Below are 14,972 nucleotides of genomic sequence, written 5' to 3'. Positions count from 1 at the left end.
TCGCTTTGCTTGTGGCAGACTCTGTCATCATTTTGGTCGCATTTTGACATTTCACATGTTGACAGACATGATTACCAAACCATATCCTACTGAGGACACAGATGGATATGGTTCTGTGACCGAAATGTTTGCTGGGTTATTAAAACACAATAAGCAAATATTATTAGAAACATAAGAATATCACGTATCTGGCAATAAGATTTGGTTGTGGCTCTAGTTAAAATTAAAACACAGAATGAACAGAATTTAAATGACTCCTGTATAGACTTGTCAGTTATCACTAATTTTGCTTCTTCGTCCATGAACGGGTCACGTGACTACAATTCAGTATTTTATTGGTTTAGATCACGCATTATGGATCGCAAAAATAGAAAGCCGTCTATTCTGCGATCTGCAATCCGGATCCGAAGCTGCCTCGTCTTGATTGGCTAACTTCTGATCCGCAATCTGCAATCCCGATCCAATCCAAGTCCGCAATACGTAGTGTGACACGGGCTTTACGGTTACCAAGGTGAGATTTTGGAACGTACTCTAGTATGATATGCGTTTGTCGGTTTAATGTATGATGATTTGTGAAAGAACAGTTAGTGTATAACCACGTGTGTCGTTGCCACGTGAGATTTATTTTATTTACCGTTTGACACAAATAAGTACTTTACTGTGCCACATTAATTCTGGACAAAACTTTGGTACAAAAATCTAATTTCTCTCTCCCATTTGATGCAAATTTTGTAATTATTATTTTATTCAACTAGCAGAAAAATAAACGTATAGATTAACAGGAAAGTAAAAGAAGGTTAGTTTATGTGTACAAAGTAAGCTTCCGATGTGAATTTTCGAATTGAATTCAATTCGAAAATTACTAGAAGTATTCGTTTACATGTTTAGAAAAAATATATTTTGCATACAAGCGTTTGGCTCTTTAATACTCCTTATTTATCTGCTAGTTAGGTTCTCTGCCAAAGAAACCTCGTACAAACAGTTGCAATGATTTGTTTTTATGTTTTAATTTTTTATAGTTAACTTTCTCTGCAACAAGGTGCTGTTTTTTGTACTGCAAAAAGTGTTTTCCACTGAGAGTAGATTGGATTAAGGTAAGGCTTTACTCTATGAGTAAGTGTGAAATTATAAATTAATGACTTTTAAAGTATTGACACAATAAATATGTTACAAAGGATGTCAAATAGCTTTTAATAACAAGATAATATCTTTATATATTATATATCACACATATTTAATAGATTCAAAGATGAAGCGAACAGCTGAAGCTTTAGATGTTGGTAACATCAAAGCAGATAGTAATGATGCAGAAAAACCAAAAAAGAAGAAAGTTAAATTCGAGAAGTCTTTGGAAAATAAATCAGGTAAAATCACAAAATCAGATGAAAACGCAATAGAGTTTAAATAAACATTATAAAAAAAAATAATCTACAAACGCTTTTGCAGGTAAAGATACAAAGACACTTTTTACAAAGAAAACTTCAAAAGAAAAACTTTCAAAACCTAACGTACCCACGAAAGTAGATTGGGTCAAATTGAAAAAAGAGAAAAAAGAACTCAGAGAAAAACGTAGAACTGGAAAATTGAATGACATAGCATATGACAAATTGATGGACGCAAAACGAATTTATGAAAATTTGCGTAGATCGAAGTGCGATCAGCACGAACGTGTAAAGTTGATTCAGTCCTTGCATAACATATTGGAAGGTCATTACAACAAAGTGACATTCACGCACGATATGTCGAGAGTGGTTCAGTGTGTGATCAGATACTGCGATGCGAACATCCGGCTCGCTATATTTCAAGAATTAAAACCGTCCGTTGTTCTGATGTTACAATCAAAGTACGCGAAGAATTGTGTAAAGTCTTTCTTAAAGCGCGGCTCGAAAGAGATCAAACAAGATATTATTTCCGCGCTTTATGGTAATATCTTCAAATTGATGTGCCATTACGTATCGGCTCCTCTTATTGAACTCTTGTACACCACGTATTGCACAAAGGATGACAAGACACGTTTCAGGCAGGACTTTTACGGCGGGAGTTACAAATCGCTATCGGATGCGTGCGAGAACGCAAAGGATATAAAGTCCGCCATATTACTTCCCGTAAAGGCAAAACTAGTCAAAATTCTGAACAAATATCTCATTAACTCTACTCTGTTACACACGATCTTGGAAGAATTCTTCGACGTATGTTCATCGAAAGATAAAAGCGAGTTAATAACTATGTTGCGATCTTACATCGTGACGCTGTCCCAGACGAAGATGGGAACGGCGGTCGCTGCGCAGTGTATATGGCACGGTAACAACAAGGATAGAAAGGTCATCATAAAATCTCTGAAAACAAACGTGAGAACATTTTGTACGCTCAAACACGGCTTCGTGACGTTACTTACGGTCTTCGATTCCGTGGATGACACCGTTCTGTTGAAAAAGATAATATTGCCCGAGATACAAGAGAACTTGATCGAGATCGCGCTAAATGAGTACGGAAGACACGTTATATTGTATCTTGTGGCTAGAAGGAACTCCTGTTATTTTCCACCAAGTATTATAGACTTTTTACGTCAGGGTGATAACAACGTTGTGAGCAAGAAATCGGCCGACATCAGGGAAAAAGAACTTCTCGACGAGATCCGAGATCCGTTTCTTGATGCCGTAACAACGGACGCGGCAACGTGGTTGTCCAACGGTGCCATAGCTATGGTAACTTTGGCGATATTAAAAATCGGATCTGGAGAGAAGTTGAAGTCCGCATTTGAAGCAATTGCCGAAGTTATCTGCGATACAGACGCGAAGATTACAGAAGGCGAGAGCGAATGCAGTCTGATCGAACATCCCGGATTGCACATGATGCTGAAGAAACTTATTAAGTATGACAAAGAATTACTGAAAAGCAATGAGATCACGTTCGGGGAAGTATTGCTGCCGCACTTAACTTCTGATGTTGTACAAACATGGGTAAAAATTAACAGAGCTTCTTTCCTGTTGGTACTTCTTTTGGAAAACGAATCTGAGAGTGTTGTGGACACGTTAAAGTCTCGATTGCAATCAATGAAAAACAATTTTGAAAATGTCGAAGAAACGTCAAAGAATAGTGGCAAATCGATATTGTTGAAAAAACTGGGAGTAGGACAAAAATAATTGGATTACATTTTATGTAAAAAAAAAAATCAAATAATAAATTGCGGTAAAATTACTTTTATTGTGTATATAATACTCACTATATTTGTAAGGTTCCTGAATTAGTGCAATATTTGTGTGCATCTCAGCCACGCTTCTGGCTAAGATCGCCGAGGCGATTCTGCTGTGATGCAAGTTAATTTGAGTCAATGGAATGTTGAGTTGAGCCATTTTTAGACGGTCTCAACACTCCCCGACACTTCCACTAGTTCAGACGTCTCCCTGCGATCTCTGTCAAACACCTTGATGGTTGCTCGACCGAGACCACAGAAAGGCCTGAAGCCACGGAGCTTCAGGGCTTCCAGCGCCGAATCGCCAATTAGGCAGGAAAAGTGGGCGCTCGTGGCATCCCTACTTAAGCTCTTCCTAGTGACGACCCAGTCACCGGTCGCCAGCCCTATATTTTGTCGATTGAGAAGCTTTAGAGCTTCTTCAATTTCTATATCAGGCTCCTCTACGTGCACCACCACTCGGTGACGCTTAGATAGCTCACTGACCGTCAGCGCCCGCAAAGGAATCTGTTCTATTTTAATCTCGGAGGCGTGATTTTTGAGCCACTCCTCCGACTCTTTGTTGGCGCACACTATTATCAGTACACCATCTTTTTCCCAAGAGCTGATAAAATTGGGGGCATTAGCCTTTCCAGAAAGACTGAGGATGCGGGCTCTGATCAATCTCTTGATCGTAGCCACCTCACTGGCTCCTATCTTTTTTTCTGGGTGACCTTCTAAGACGAGGGCCATTTTGATTGATCTCTTGGTCGTCTGGGCATAGAAACCTTCTGTTCTAGCTTTTTTGTCTCGATAACCGTCTGAAGGACTGGAGGTATTATGTTCAGGTTTGGTTGTTTTGCTTTCCGGAGCTTCTTCAGTATTAAGTTTAGTTCCAAATGCCGCCGGAGTGGAGGAAACCTCCTGCGCTTCTTCCACTCCCAATACTCGCTTCTTGTATCGACGCCTTGCCGCGCCGCTAAATCTTACGCGAATTTTAGGACGGGCATCATTGCCCGTCTCCGCGTTGTTTAATTCTCCCGGGCGTTCACTTCTATTGAAAGCTTCGCCCTGAGAGATTGTTGTTAGGCTTGTTTTATCGAAGGTTGAGTTTAAATTTTCTGAATTTTGCATCTTGTTCCCGCGAGTGTCGCGGTTTCGCGGTCTCACCCAGCCAGAGCCGCGATTGGCTGGGGCTTGGCTACTTACTCCTGGAGTTCGCCCGGTATCCAGGAGGCACCGTTTGCGACGCAACTTCCCTTGCGCCATGCAGCTCTCGGCACGGTCGCTTACACCTTAGCTTGGGGGGTTCCTCTTAGTCGGCCGCGCGCGGATCTACCTCTGAGCAGGTGACACCGCGCGCAATCTTAAGCCCCACCACCCGCTTCGGCGCGGGAGCCCGCAGCCCCCGAGGACACCAGGATTACACCATGTGTGGTCAATGTTTGTCTCGTCAGATTTTAACAACGGAACTTCGGACTTAGGATTTGTAAGTGTAGTCCCGTGTATAATTACTGCGAGGCGATCAGACCACGTGCGCACCAAGCGCCCCGCAATCCGCGAGCACCCACCTCGAAGCTACTACAAGGTGGGAACCCATTCGGGGGGTATTTGACCGATAAATAACGAGAAAACAAATAAATTCTACTTTTACATACACAAAGTAGCAGACGTATAAACGTGACAAAGTAATTCTGTTTTTTTTTTCTGGTATTTCAGGACTAATGTTATAATAAAAAAAAAAAAAATACGCAACTTTTCGTGACACACTCATAGGAACAGATTAGATTATAATTTTTTACTCCTTCAAAAAACCCCGCCCCATGTGGTGGAGCGTAAATACATAAGGGTATAATAATTTTATAAACAAATTATGTTCTAAATTACATCTTATTAAGCGACGAAATACTATATTAGGCACATCCTACACATATTAACATATTTAAATAAACACACAACCATAGCTATCAGAATCTTGTTACCGTGGCTCAAAGTTCGTCAATATTTTAAGAGCAATATACGCAAGATATCCCGATGTGTGTGCGAAAGATGTAAATTCGATTCGGAATACAAATGTAACGTGTGCCTAACATGTCTAGTTAAATTTTAAGCATCTCTTTAATATCGACAACTCTGGTCCGTATTTCGGGCTGATTATCCTTCATCAGATCAGGCAGAAGTTCTTTTAAAATGCGCGTCATCTTCTCGAGTTGATCATCGTTATTGGTTTCTCGCATTTTTCTCGCTAACGAAAGAACTATATTCAACGCTTCTTTCCTAATTCTGGTGAACTTTGAGATATCTACAAAAAAAAAACAGTAAGAAATAGTTAAATTAATGCACTCTTCCGTAATACACAAACCTTGATGTATTGTTTCAAGTACATCTAGAATAAAAATTAATGCTCTTAAATTCTGTTATATTGTAGAAATATAACAGATGACAAAGTACTTACTTATACAGTACGATAATATTTTATTCAGGCTATCACTTATTTCGTCTAGTGAGTTTTTGTCTTTCATCGATAACTCAGCTTTGTTAATTTTCAATATGACCAGTTTATCCACGAAGAAATTCAACGCTGTCAAAATAGCAATTTGCACAGACCTTGTGCTGTTCGGCAATACTTTCTGACAATGCGTGACGAATTCTATGCAATATTTGTCTGCAATCGCACAACCGAGTCAAATGTATAAAAAAATCACATTCAGAGAAAATATTAATACAAATATTTACACACACATCTTCTTTAAATTTATACGTAGTACACACATAGAATAAAAATCCACTGAGAGAAATCTCATTAGACGTCCATTAGATATCAAATGAAGCTGTAGACGTTAAACTAATGAGGTTAAACAGACATTTAATGAGGTTTTTGTTCTATGTGTACACTTTATAAAATCTTTTTGTAACCTTGAGTATCTTTGTTAGAGGGCCATGCTTTTCCGAGAGCTTCGTAAGCTGTTTCCTGTAGCTTCATATTACTTTCCTTTTTCTTTCTACTTTCCTCCGCGTTATCGTCGTCGTCATCATCGTTACTTTTATCAGATAGCTGAATTTATATAAAATAACCATAATGTCACAATGTTACCTACATCATCATGATATCTTAATGTCGATATGTTTTACCTTGATCAAAATATTCTGTACAATTTCATAAGTTTCTGTAAACTTATCGATGTCAAGTTCGTGCAAGACAGTAGCAAATGCTTGCAAAGCGTTTCGACGATATTCTCGTTTGCTCTCTTTCAAACTTTCATCGTACAACGTTATTACAACTAAACCTAACAGTGAAGTATTCTCGTTTAATTCTTTTCTGCAATAAAATCCAATTGATATAAATTTTGACAAGTATTAATTAATTTTTTTGTATTTCACTCAAGAGAACGTAGCATCAAGTTTCACAAATATACATATATAAATAATATATAAATATTTCAAATATATATAAATAAATAATATAAATTCGATGTACATACTTGCTATTGCACGTTAACGTAGTGAGCGCGTTCAGTAAATTTTCTTTTCCGTTCCATGTTCTACCAGGATTCAAACCGTTCATCAATATCTTGAATAAAGCGTATCTGGCTTCTATATCGATACTACAACCTGACTTCGAGGCAATGGTGTGAATTGCGTTCGCGGATTGCACTTTTGCGGTCCACGACGCCGACTCCATGGTCGTCTTTAAAGTACGGATTATTGCCTCCTGATTTTGTACAATTCCCGCTTCCGTTCCGGGAGTTATCTCGCTCCAAAGTTCGGTCCATAATTCGACGAGGTTTTCATTTCCTGGATGAATATCAGTATCAACGTGAGGACGGTACGAAACTCAAAAATACGAATACACAAAACACATATCTGTAAATAATAAAATTTATACTGGAATACAAACCTGGTACCTTTTCTGCGTGCATTGCAAAAAAGACAAGAGGTATAACTACATTTTGGAAATTTTTCAATTTCTCCTGATTGTAATTGTTTATAGACTGTAAAACGTGTCCGATCGCTAATCTTATCGCATCATCTGTAATTTTTTACATTTTTCTCTATTTTATAGTGTTCTCATTGAACAAGTAAAACAAAAATTGTTTGAGAAATTTTAATTTTACCACAAACAAAAAAGAAATAAAAACAGACATATGAAACTGCTTATAGTCTGCGTATACCTTCGCGTTCCATGTACCATGTATTCAAGGTATTATATAATTTATCCAGACTAGAATCCTTAGCCGAACCAACTATGTGCCCGATGCAAACTGCGTTATTCTTTCGCACAGCGGCATTTCGATCCGTTAAGCCATTAAGTAAAGCGGACAGAATTTTAGCTAGATGAAACAATTTGGACAAAAAATTTAAAAAACTTGTGATTACAAAAACACATGTACTATTTCGTAGAATAAATCAAAAATTTAAATCATAACAACGGAATACGTGAATAAAATAAATTCTTACGGTAATAAATAAAGTATTTCTGATTATTATTATATTTCTAAAAAATTTCAAACGGTTACTAACCACTGTACGGCTGCAACTCTACTTTCATATGGGTGCTGAGGAGGATTACGAAATGCGAACAAGCAATTTTTGTACCGAATCCTACGCTGCATTTTATTAACTCTATCACTTTTGGCATTAGTTCCTTTAAAATATCCGCGTCAATATGTTGGATACACTGTGGAAAAGTCGATTATTGTTTAGTGTGTGTTGGGAAGGCATTCGTCCAACGCGTTGAAGTTAAAAAAAAAAACGAAAGTACTCACTTTTGTTATCGTATCTGATGCGTAATGGCCTTTAGCAACGTTAGCTCTAATATTATCAATAGCCTCCTGCGTTTCCGTAGTTGCGCCGCACACGTTGCTTAAATACGAAAGCTTAGGATTTTCTGATTCGCCGATTGTTTCCAGTAATGCGGGTATTAGATTGACGAGTGACGGTTTTAGCAACACACCGGCAGTTGTCACGAGCTGCGAAACGGTTTGCAACGACACGGACCTCACCGTGTCTACGGTATGGGTAATACCAATATCAAGCAGCACCGGCAGTATCGCTTGAATAACTTCCTTTCCCGCACTACCGTGGGAGGAGTCGCAATGGCGTATGCAGACCTGCGTGCGAAAACACAAATCTCACATTAATTATTGCGAACAAAACCGCGAACATAAGAGTTCTTAAAAGACTCGTTCGATGGACTTACCTTGCTGAGAATTTTGGCGGTATTAGTCGCGGCTAATCGCGTGCCCTCGTGAATATCGTCCATTACGCGAAATAGTCTCTTCCAAAGTTCCGGGCCGTATTCGGCGAAGTTGAACTGAACATTTGTCCTTAAAAGATCTGCGAGAGCATTACAACAACTGATACGTACTCTCCACTCGTTATTCGTTAGATTATCAGTTACATCAGTCAATATTTCTTTATGATACTGTTCGATCTATGGCGATATATAAAAAAAAACATAAATTTTTATATTCGTCACATCATATATATATATATATATATTATATATATACGTGTAAAAATACTGGACTATTATTAACGGCTATTACTAACGGCTTTTGTCGTGGAGGGAACGACGGCGCGCCAAATGCTGGCCATGCTCTGTTGAATTTTCGGCGTCGGATCAAACTGATATCTATATAATCGCGGTATGATGCTGGGCAGATACTTGTTCAGCTCGTCCTTCGCAATGCCGGCAATTGCCGCGAAACCGAAAGCCGCTCCTTTTTTCGACGTCCATATCGCATTGTGATTCGCCAAATGCATAAAGTAATACACGAGCTCCGGTTTTTGTAGTTCCGTTGCCAGAGAACAGATTTCTCGATACGTTGACAGATTGCCTCTGGGGAGAGGAAAAAATAAAATAAAATAAAATAAAATTCAGATCTCGTTTTACTCTTAAAACTACATGCGCAATTTTAATTCTTAAACTTACCCAGACGGACTCTTTCCCAGTTGACCTTCCTCGAACAATTTGGTGTCGGACGTAACTTGCTGCACTGTTCTACGCCCCTGTGTAAACTGATCTAATATATTGGATACCAAATTATCGCGTTCTTCCTGTTTGCTGTTAATATGCACCAAACTAAGACCTTTTGAAGCAATGTCCTGCACGATATCTGTTTAAAAAAGTAAAAAAAAAAAAAAAAAATGTAAGAATCTTTTTTCTGAAAAATCACAGGAAAATTCATCGATATAAATTTTCATTATAAATTTACCACTGTCGTCCGAAAGAAAATCTATGAACGCGTGATGAATCGTGAATAATCTCTCCTTGACACATTCTCGTTGAACGTTGTGTTTCAAAAGCGCGAACAACCACACACAGACTGCCTTTAAGAAACATCACTATTAAAACGAAGTCTCTGCAAGCGGTTTGTAATTTTTACCAAGTCGCATAAAATAATACCTGTCGTAAGTTTGGATGAGGCACTTTGTACATGTTGAGCAATTCGCTCAACACGTGTACCAACAACTCGTCGCTCTCCTCGTTGTACGACACAACATGCTCGGCGGGCAGAGTCGTCCAAGCGTCTCTTGCTTCGGGCGATGCCTGTCCTTGAACGCAACAAACCAAAGCTTCTCCCAGAATTAAATGGATCTCGATATCTTTCGTCTACAAATATCAAATGTAAAACACAATAAGAAATGAAGACACGCGTCGAAATTGAACGGAATATCAGATGACGAATTCGCGCACCTCTTTGACTGTTGCTAGAATTCCATTGGCAATATCCGCGGTGTGCGGGAAACATTCGCCGACGCATAAGTAACCCAACGAAAGCGCAGCTTTTTCTTTCATCTGAGAACAAAGTCGTGAGATTAGAGTGAGATTTTTTTTGCGTACGCACAACACCACACAGTATGCAGTATGTAAACAACTTGCGATAAAAAAAACAAAAAAAAAAAAAGACGAACCTTGGTGTTCAATTTGACGTTCGATAATACAGAGAAGAGTATATCCACTATTGCCTTCTTGCTCAATTTGTCGTCTTCTTCTTCAGCCAACAAAGGTAAAGTGTATGTTTTTCCTAACACGCCGATAGCTTCGATAGCGGCGTCCATCAACAATATCGGATGATCGCGAAGATACGTGCCTGTAAATCACGAATATTGACATAGGTATATACAAAGCGTATTTGCAATCTCTACGACGTACACCGTAAAAAAAAATGCATACAAATTGTTTTCACTATCTCGTTGTAAGTTGTCCAGTTGCACAAATCCTCTTTTCTTTCGCTGCGGTATTGTATCAAACTTCTCTCCATCATGTAAGTCAGAGTTATTAACGCGCCGTGCTGCGCCTCCAATTGTTTTCTACCCATAATCTCCATGATGCTCGAAACGTGCTTCTCGAATTCATTCCTCGGAAAATAGCCGGTAATGATGGCGTACGTTTTCGCGGCCACCTGTCTTACATCTTGCTTGGTTGAGGTGAGCATAGAGCGGAGCCAGGGCAACTCTTTCTCGTACGATTTTGTTATGTAATGCGGAACGGATCCGAGTACTTCCAAAAGCGCGTTTAAAGGAACTTGATCTGCATCGCGATAATAAAATTACAACTTGTAATATTTTTGAATAAATATAAAACAGAGAGTTTGTGCTATAAAATCCAATCATTTCTTACCCGCAAAAGAATGACTCAATAGCAAAATCATATCGAGATAATTATTCAATATTTCCGGCTGATCTTTGTACAACTTTTCCAAATAACGTCCAATCAAGGGAGTGTGTTCGGAAGGATGTTGTAGCGGTTCGTTTCGTGTTAGGATATTAGCGCTTCTAGCGAGGCAAACGCGAAAATAAGTAATTATCTGCAATAAATTAGGTAAGAAGAACCAATGATTAAAAATCACTTTGATGTGTATCGCGCGTGTATCTCTCGTGCAGGATCTAATTTGAAGATTCTTACTTCGGAAAACGTTGTAATACTATATGGAAGAGTCTTCTTGTCCGTGTTCTTATTTGCGGCCGGCATTCGCGATTTCATCTTCGAATAAACATAATTCACTAGTTTCACAAATTCGGGCAATATTATCTTCTTGTTGCTCTGTTGATCGTCCTCGTTCTTGTGCGCGAAGCCGTAAAGCGCCTTCGTAGCCTCGGTGCTTATCTCGTGTTTATTGTCACCGCACGCCAACAGCAAGAGATATCGCGACGGAGCGTCATCGGGTGGAAATACAGTTGCAGCGTAGTGCATCGCCACAAATCTGTACGGAAGATAATATTATCTTGTATGGCCTTACCACCAAGTGTGAGTAATTTGAATAGAACACGTGTTTCTGAAAACTGAGGTAAAACCGGAATACAAATCTATAAATGTTGTGTGTGTTCAATACATGCCTTACACTGGATTCGGGCGATTCAATATGCGCCGATAGCAGAGCGTTCATTAGAGCTAAATTACTTTCGTCGTCTTTATTCAATACGAACGCCGACGTTACGCACATCAACGCGTCTCTCACGGTTCGCCGTAACTCGCCGTCCGTCTTATAAATAATTGAGAAAATATTGTTCATCTAACAGTCAGTTATGTATGTTGCATTATTATTTTTTTTTTTTCTATATTGCGTACTTACAGTCACCAGCGTGTCAAATAAATTATGCAATAGAGTCAAATCTTTGTTTATCAAAGACGGTATTCTTTGGCCAAGTTGTCCGATAATTGTGTACGCCATTGGTTTAAGTGCATCATCACCCTCGGAGATCAGTTTTATCATACCATTGAGAATTACTCCGGCAACGCGCGCTAACGGCACAAGGCTGCAGCTTAAAAAAAAATCACAAAAATCGAACACAATTTTATTATATGTGAGAAATAAAATTAATATATACGAAAAATCTATAAATATATAAATTAGTAACGGAATAATATATATAAAATACTAAGCGCGCTTTAAAATATTTAATTGTGCGACTTACTGTTGGACGATATTTGATGTAAACTGTAGTGCCAATGATTTTAGTTTTGCGTTCGTATTTTTTCCATGAAGCGAATCAAAAATAATCTGAGGAAATAAAAAATAATTTTGTTACAGTGCCATAAATTGTCAATATATATATATATATATTTTTTTTTGTGTCAAATATTACATTACCTGTATGCTTGGTGGTATAATAAAACCTGCTTTGGTTACACGGCAAAGATATTGCAAAAGTTTAAGACGAATTCTAGTGTTCGCAGGCATTCTTTTCATCTCAGGCTTTACCTCTTTTTGTGCAGCGCCTCTCTCCAACGCATCGCTACCTAAGAACAACGTATATAGCGGAGCCGCTAATTGCACCGAAGACCAATCGAGCGTACTAAAAAAAAAAAAAACAAAAACCAAAGACAGACAAATTACAGCAGTTCGGATTAGTGATATCGCGAGACTGTGATGAACAAATTCTGATACTTTACACACCCAACTATCTTTTTCAGTTCCAAATCCGCCATGTTAGCGATGCTGAATCTAGTATCGGCAGCTGCTACGATCAGATGTACCAGTATGTCCGTATCCGGAAAGAATCCACCGGCGAGAAACTTAACAATGCCCAACTTAATCTGTTCTAACTGTTCCGCGGTCGGGGGGCTTTCGCCTATCACTCTTTTGAACGCGTAATCGCTTAAACCTGGTGGTACGTTAAACTGAGACCAATCGATAGGTTGACCTGGCTGTTGATTTTCCGTTTGTCCTACAGATCTATATTAACGTAAATACATTATGTAATTGATGCACAATTGGAAGAAAGAGAGATATTTAATATAAAATTCATTCACTGTAATTCAATTGAAAATTGTATCTAACCCATATGGAAGCAGCAACATATCAAGCATGAAATTTATAAGTTGTTTTGCAACGTAAGGCTTATCTTGCAAGCCCAAGAGAGACGCTCTTTTATCAGGATCCGCTGGTATGTTTATATGTCCCAATGCTGGCATTATTATCAACAACAAACTGAAATATTATTACTTGTATGAATCGATGTGTGTAAAAAAATTTTATTAAGGTTCTTCCGAGTTGAAGTAACTAACTCTCGTGTTTACAAACCTGTCCTGATGGGATACCGGTTTTCCTTCGATAGCATTCAATACACTTGGGATTAATTCTGCTTGTTTGGTTATCTCCATTCGAGGATATCCTAACTTTATGTATATTATTGTAAAGTTCTGCAACGTAAGAGTAACACACATGTTATAGAGCATTACGTGTGTTGTAGATTAGACATCAATTAATTGAGAATACATTCAGTATTGATAACATACAATCACAAACGAACTAGCAGATGGGTCCTGATATTGCAAGAGTAGAGCTTCAACAGGTAGCTGTACTTGAGGTCTACTCTTGATTCTCTTGTTTATATGTACCAACAATTCCATCACTTTTTTCCTTACGCCGTCCTGTCCGCTAGACAATTTAAGCAACACGGGAGGTAAAAATTTACATACTGATGCCTGTAACTGCTCATCTGTCTCTGCAGAACCCAAGCGAAGAAACACTCGCTCAAGCAAAACTAAACAAAACACAAAAGAAATGTGATTACTCACTCTGTATCATTTGCATAACAAACTTGTGCGAACTATGCACAAAATATGTACATTTTTAATCACGCAAATATATCTCGATTGTTGATTTTATTTAAAAAAAAGACGTAAAAGAAACTATATACAAAATACGTGAATCTGTCATCCGGTTCCCGTGCGTTTCTCGAAGTCGTCGGGCGTAAAAAAAAGGAAAAAAAAACGTTGCGTTTTCAAGAAGAAAAAAAAATTGTTATCACACGCAGGAGGAGTGTTAAAAAGTTGGAACAACGTTAATCGGAAATGGACACGACACATCGAGAGGATCTGTGACAGCTGCGAGGATGCTTCGAAAACGGCTCGAATAAAGAAGAACGAGACGTGACGAAGGAAATTTCGAGGAAACCGAATTCGCGAACGGTGATTCGAAAATATGGATTGCGTTTGAAAATATTTTTCTTCTATCGAGCGGCATGACAATCGACTTCGGGGCTCTTGATGTTCGCAAAGTGTGCCCCTTTGACGAGAACGAGAAACGTTTCGATGGATTTTTTCGCGATCGCGACACTCGTGACGACGATGTCGACGAACAGCGCGACGTGTAATTTAATTTACAATTCGCGCGTCTAAATCGCCGGAACGTTTCGCCGTAAAATCGACGCGGTTGAATCCTTTTTTCACGGGAGGTACTTACTCAGCTCGTCCGTAGCCGCTGCCATTTTGAAAAAGTCTAAGAGAAAGCGAACGTTACTGCTCTCCGAAGCGTGTGTGTGTGTGTGTGTGTGTGTGTGTGTGTGTGTGTGTGTGCGTGCGTGTGCGAGGAACAAGAATTTATTCGTAAAATATAACGCGCAATCAGCAGGCGCCGTGACACGACGTGAGAGATCCACACGTTGAGAAATCGTCAGGATCCGGGGGGAGGATCGACGCTATGATCGCGTGTCGTCCCGTCTTGTTGCAAAATGCGCTACAATATAACGCATCCCTCGGACTTGCTACAACTTCAACGTCATTTTACGTGAGGGCGCTAAATTGCATGTCTAACGATTTAGGTTAGAAAAAAAGCTGATGAATTGAATACATCTGCCGATTGACGCGCAATATATCGCGTTAAATTTGTGTCGTCGTGAATTTTGCGAAACAATGGGTGCGTTCAGACAACTCAACTGTTGCGCGATTGCTCAGTGAGCGGAAAGTAAGCAAGAAATATTATTCTGAACGGCTTCTTTTGGCTGCGTTCAGAGTGTGACATGTTACATTATTAACATAACCAAAACCTGAATAACTAACCACTACTCA

At 39.0% G+C, this 14,972-nt stretch overlaps 3 protein-coding genes across 6 annotated transcripts in view; 2 read left to right on the top strand and 1 right to left on the bottom strand.

Moving 5' to 3' along the window:
- The first annotated feature begins 586 nt into the window (after positions 1-586).
- LOC109855352 (protein penguin) lies at positions 587-3,198 on the top strand. Of its 3 annotated transcripts, none has more exons than XM_020429525.1 (4): positions 587-689; positions 1,020-1,094; positions 1,242-1,364; positions 1,447-3,198. In XM_020429525.1, exons 3-4 carry the CDS (start codon positions 1,250-1,252, stop codon positions 3,141-3,143), a joined length of 1,812 nt encoding a protein of 603 aa, XP_020285114.1. In that variant the 5' UTR covers positions 587-689; positions 1,020-1,094; positions 1,242-1,249; the 3' UTR covers positions 3,144-3,198. The 3 variants fall into 3 exon arrangements, with proteins under 3 accessions (XP_020285114.1, XP_020285115.1, XP_020285116.1); XM_020429526.1 differs by having other exon boundaries at positions 587-731; XM_020429527.1 differs by lacking the exon at positions 587-689 and adding an exon at positions 741-796.
- Positions 3,199-4,908: 1,710 nt separating this feature from the next.
- LOC109855359 (proteasome-associated protein ECM29 homolog) lies at positions 4,909-14,485 on the bottom strand. Its single transcript, XM_020429534.1, has 28 exons — positions 14,368-14,485; positions 13,419-13,666; positions 13,204-13,322; positions 12,961-13,110; positions 12,577-12,855; positions 12,271-12,475; positions 12,095-12,180; positions 11,752-11,941; positions 11,516-11,661; positions 11,085-11,382; positions 10,800-10,986; positions 10,353-10,709; positions 10,091-10,269; positions 9,873-9,974; positions 9,582-9,788; positions 9,391-9,505; positions 9,108-9,291; positions 8,726-9,014; positions 8,373-8,606; positions 7,939-8,283; positions 7,694-7,850; positions 7,345-7,503; positions 7,071-7,202; positions 6,655-6,967; positions 6,305-6,491; positions 6,089-6,227; positions 5,628-5,837; positions 4,909-5,474 (listed from the first exon to the last, which is right to left on the bottom strand). The coding sequence occupies exons 1-28, from the start codon at positions 14,390-14,392 to the stop codon at positions 5,272-5,274; spliced, it is 5,445 nt and encodes a 1,814-aa protein (XP_020285123.1). The 5' UTR covers positions 14,393-14,485; the 3' UTR covers positions 4,909-5,271.
- Positions 14,486-14,495: 10 nt separating this feature from the next.
- The window catches only part of LOC109855360 (glycogen debranching enzyme), a 17,869-nt gene continuing 17,392 nt past the window's right edge, over positions 14,496-14,972 (top strand). Inside the window, exon 1 of one of the 2 annotated variants that reach the window (XM_020429537.1) lies at positions 14,496-14,691. The gene's annotated coding sequence lies outside the window, so the exon portion shown is untranslated. Of the gene's footprint in view, positions 14,726-14,972 lie in introns of both variants that reach the window. The other variant, XM_020429538.1, reaches the window with a different exon arrangement.

This window comes from Pseudomyrmex gracilis, unplaced genomic scaffold, assembly GCF_002006095.1.
Source record: "Pseudomyrmex gracilis isolate BER0280 unplaced genomic scaffold, ASM200609v1 scaffold_87, whole genome shotgun sequence".
Lineage (NCBI taxonomy): Eukaryota > Metazoa > Arthropoda > Insecta > Hymenoptera > Formicidae > Pseudomyrmex > Pseudomyrmex gracilis.
This window is presented reverse-complemented; position numbering and strand designations above follow the sequence as displayed.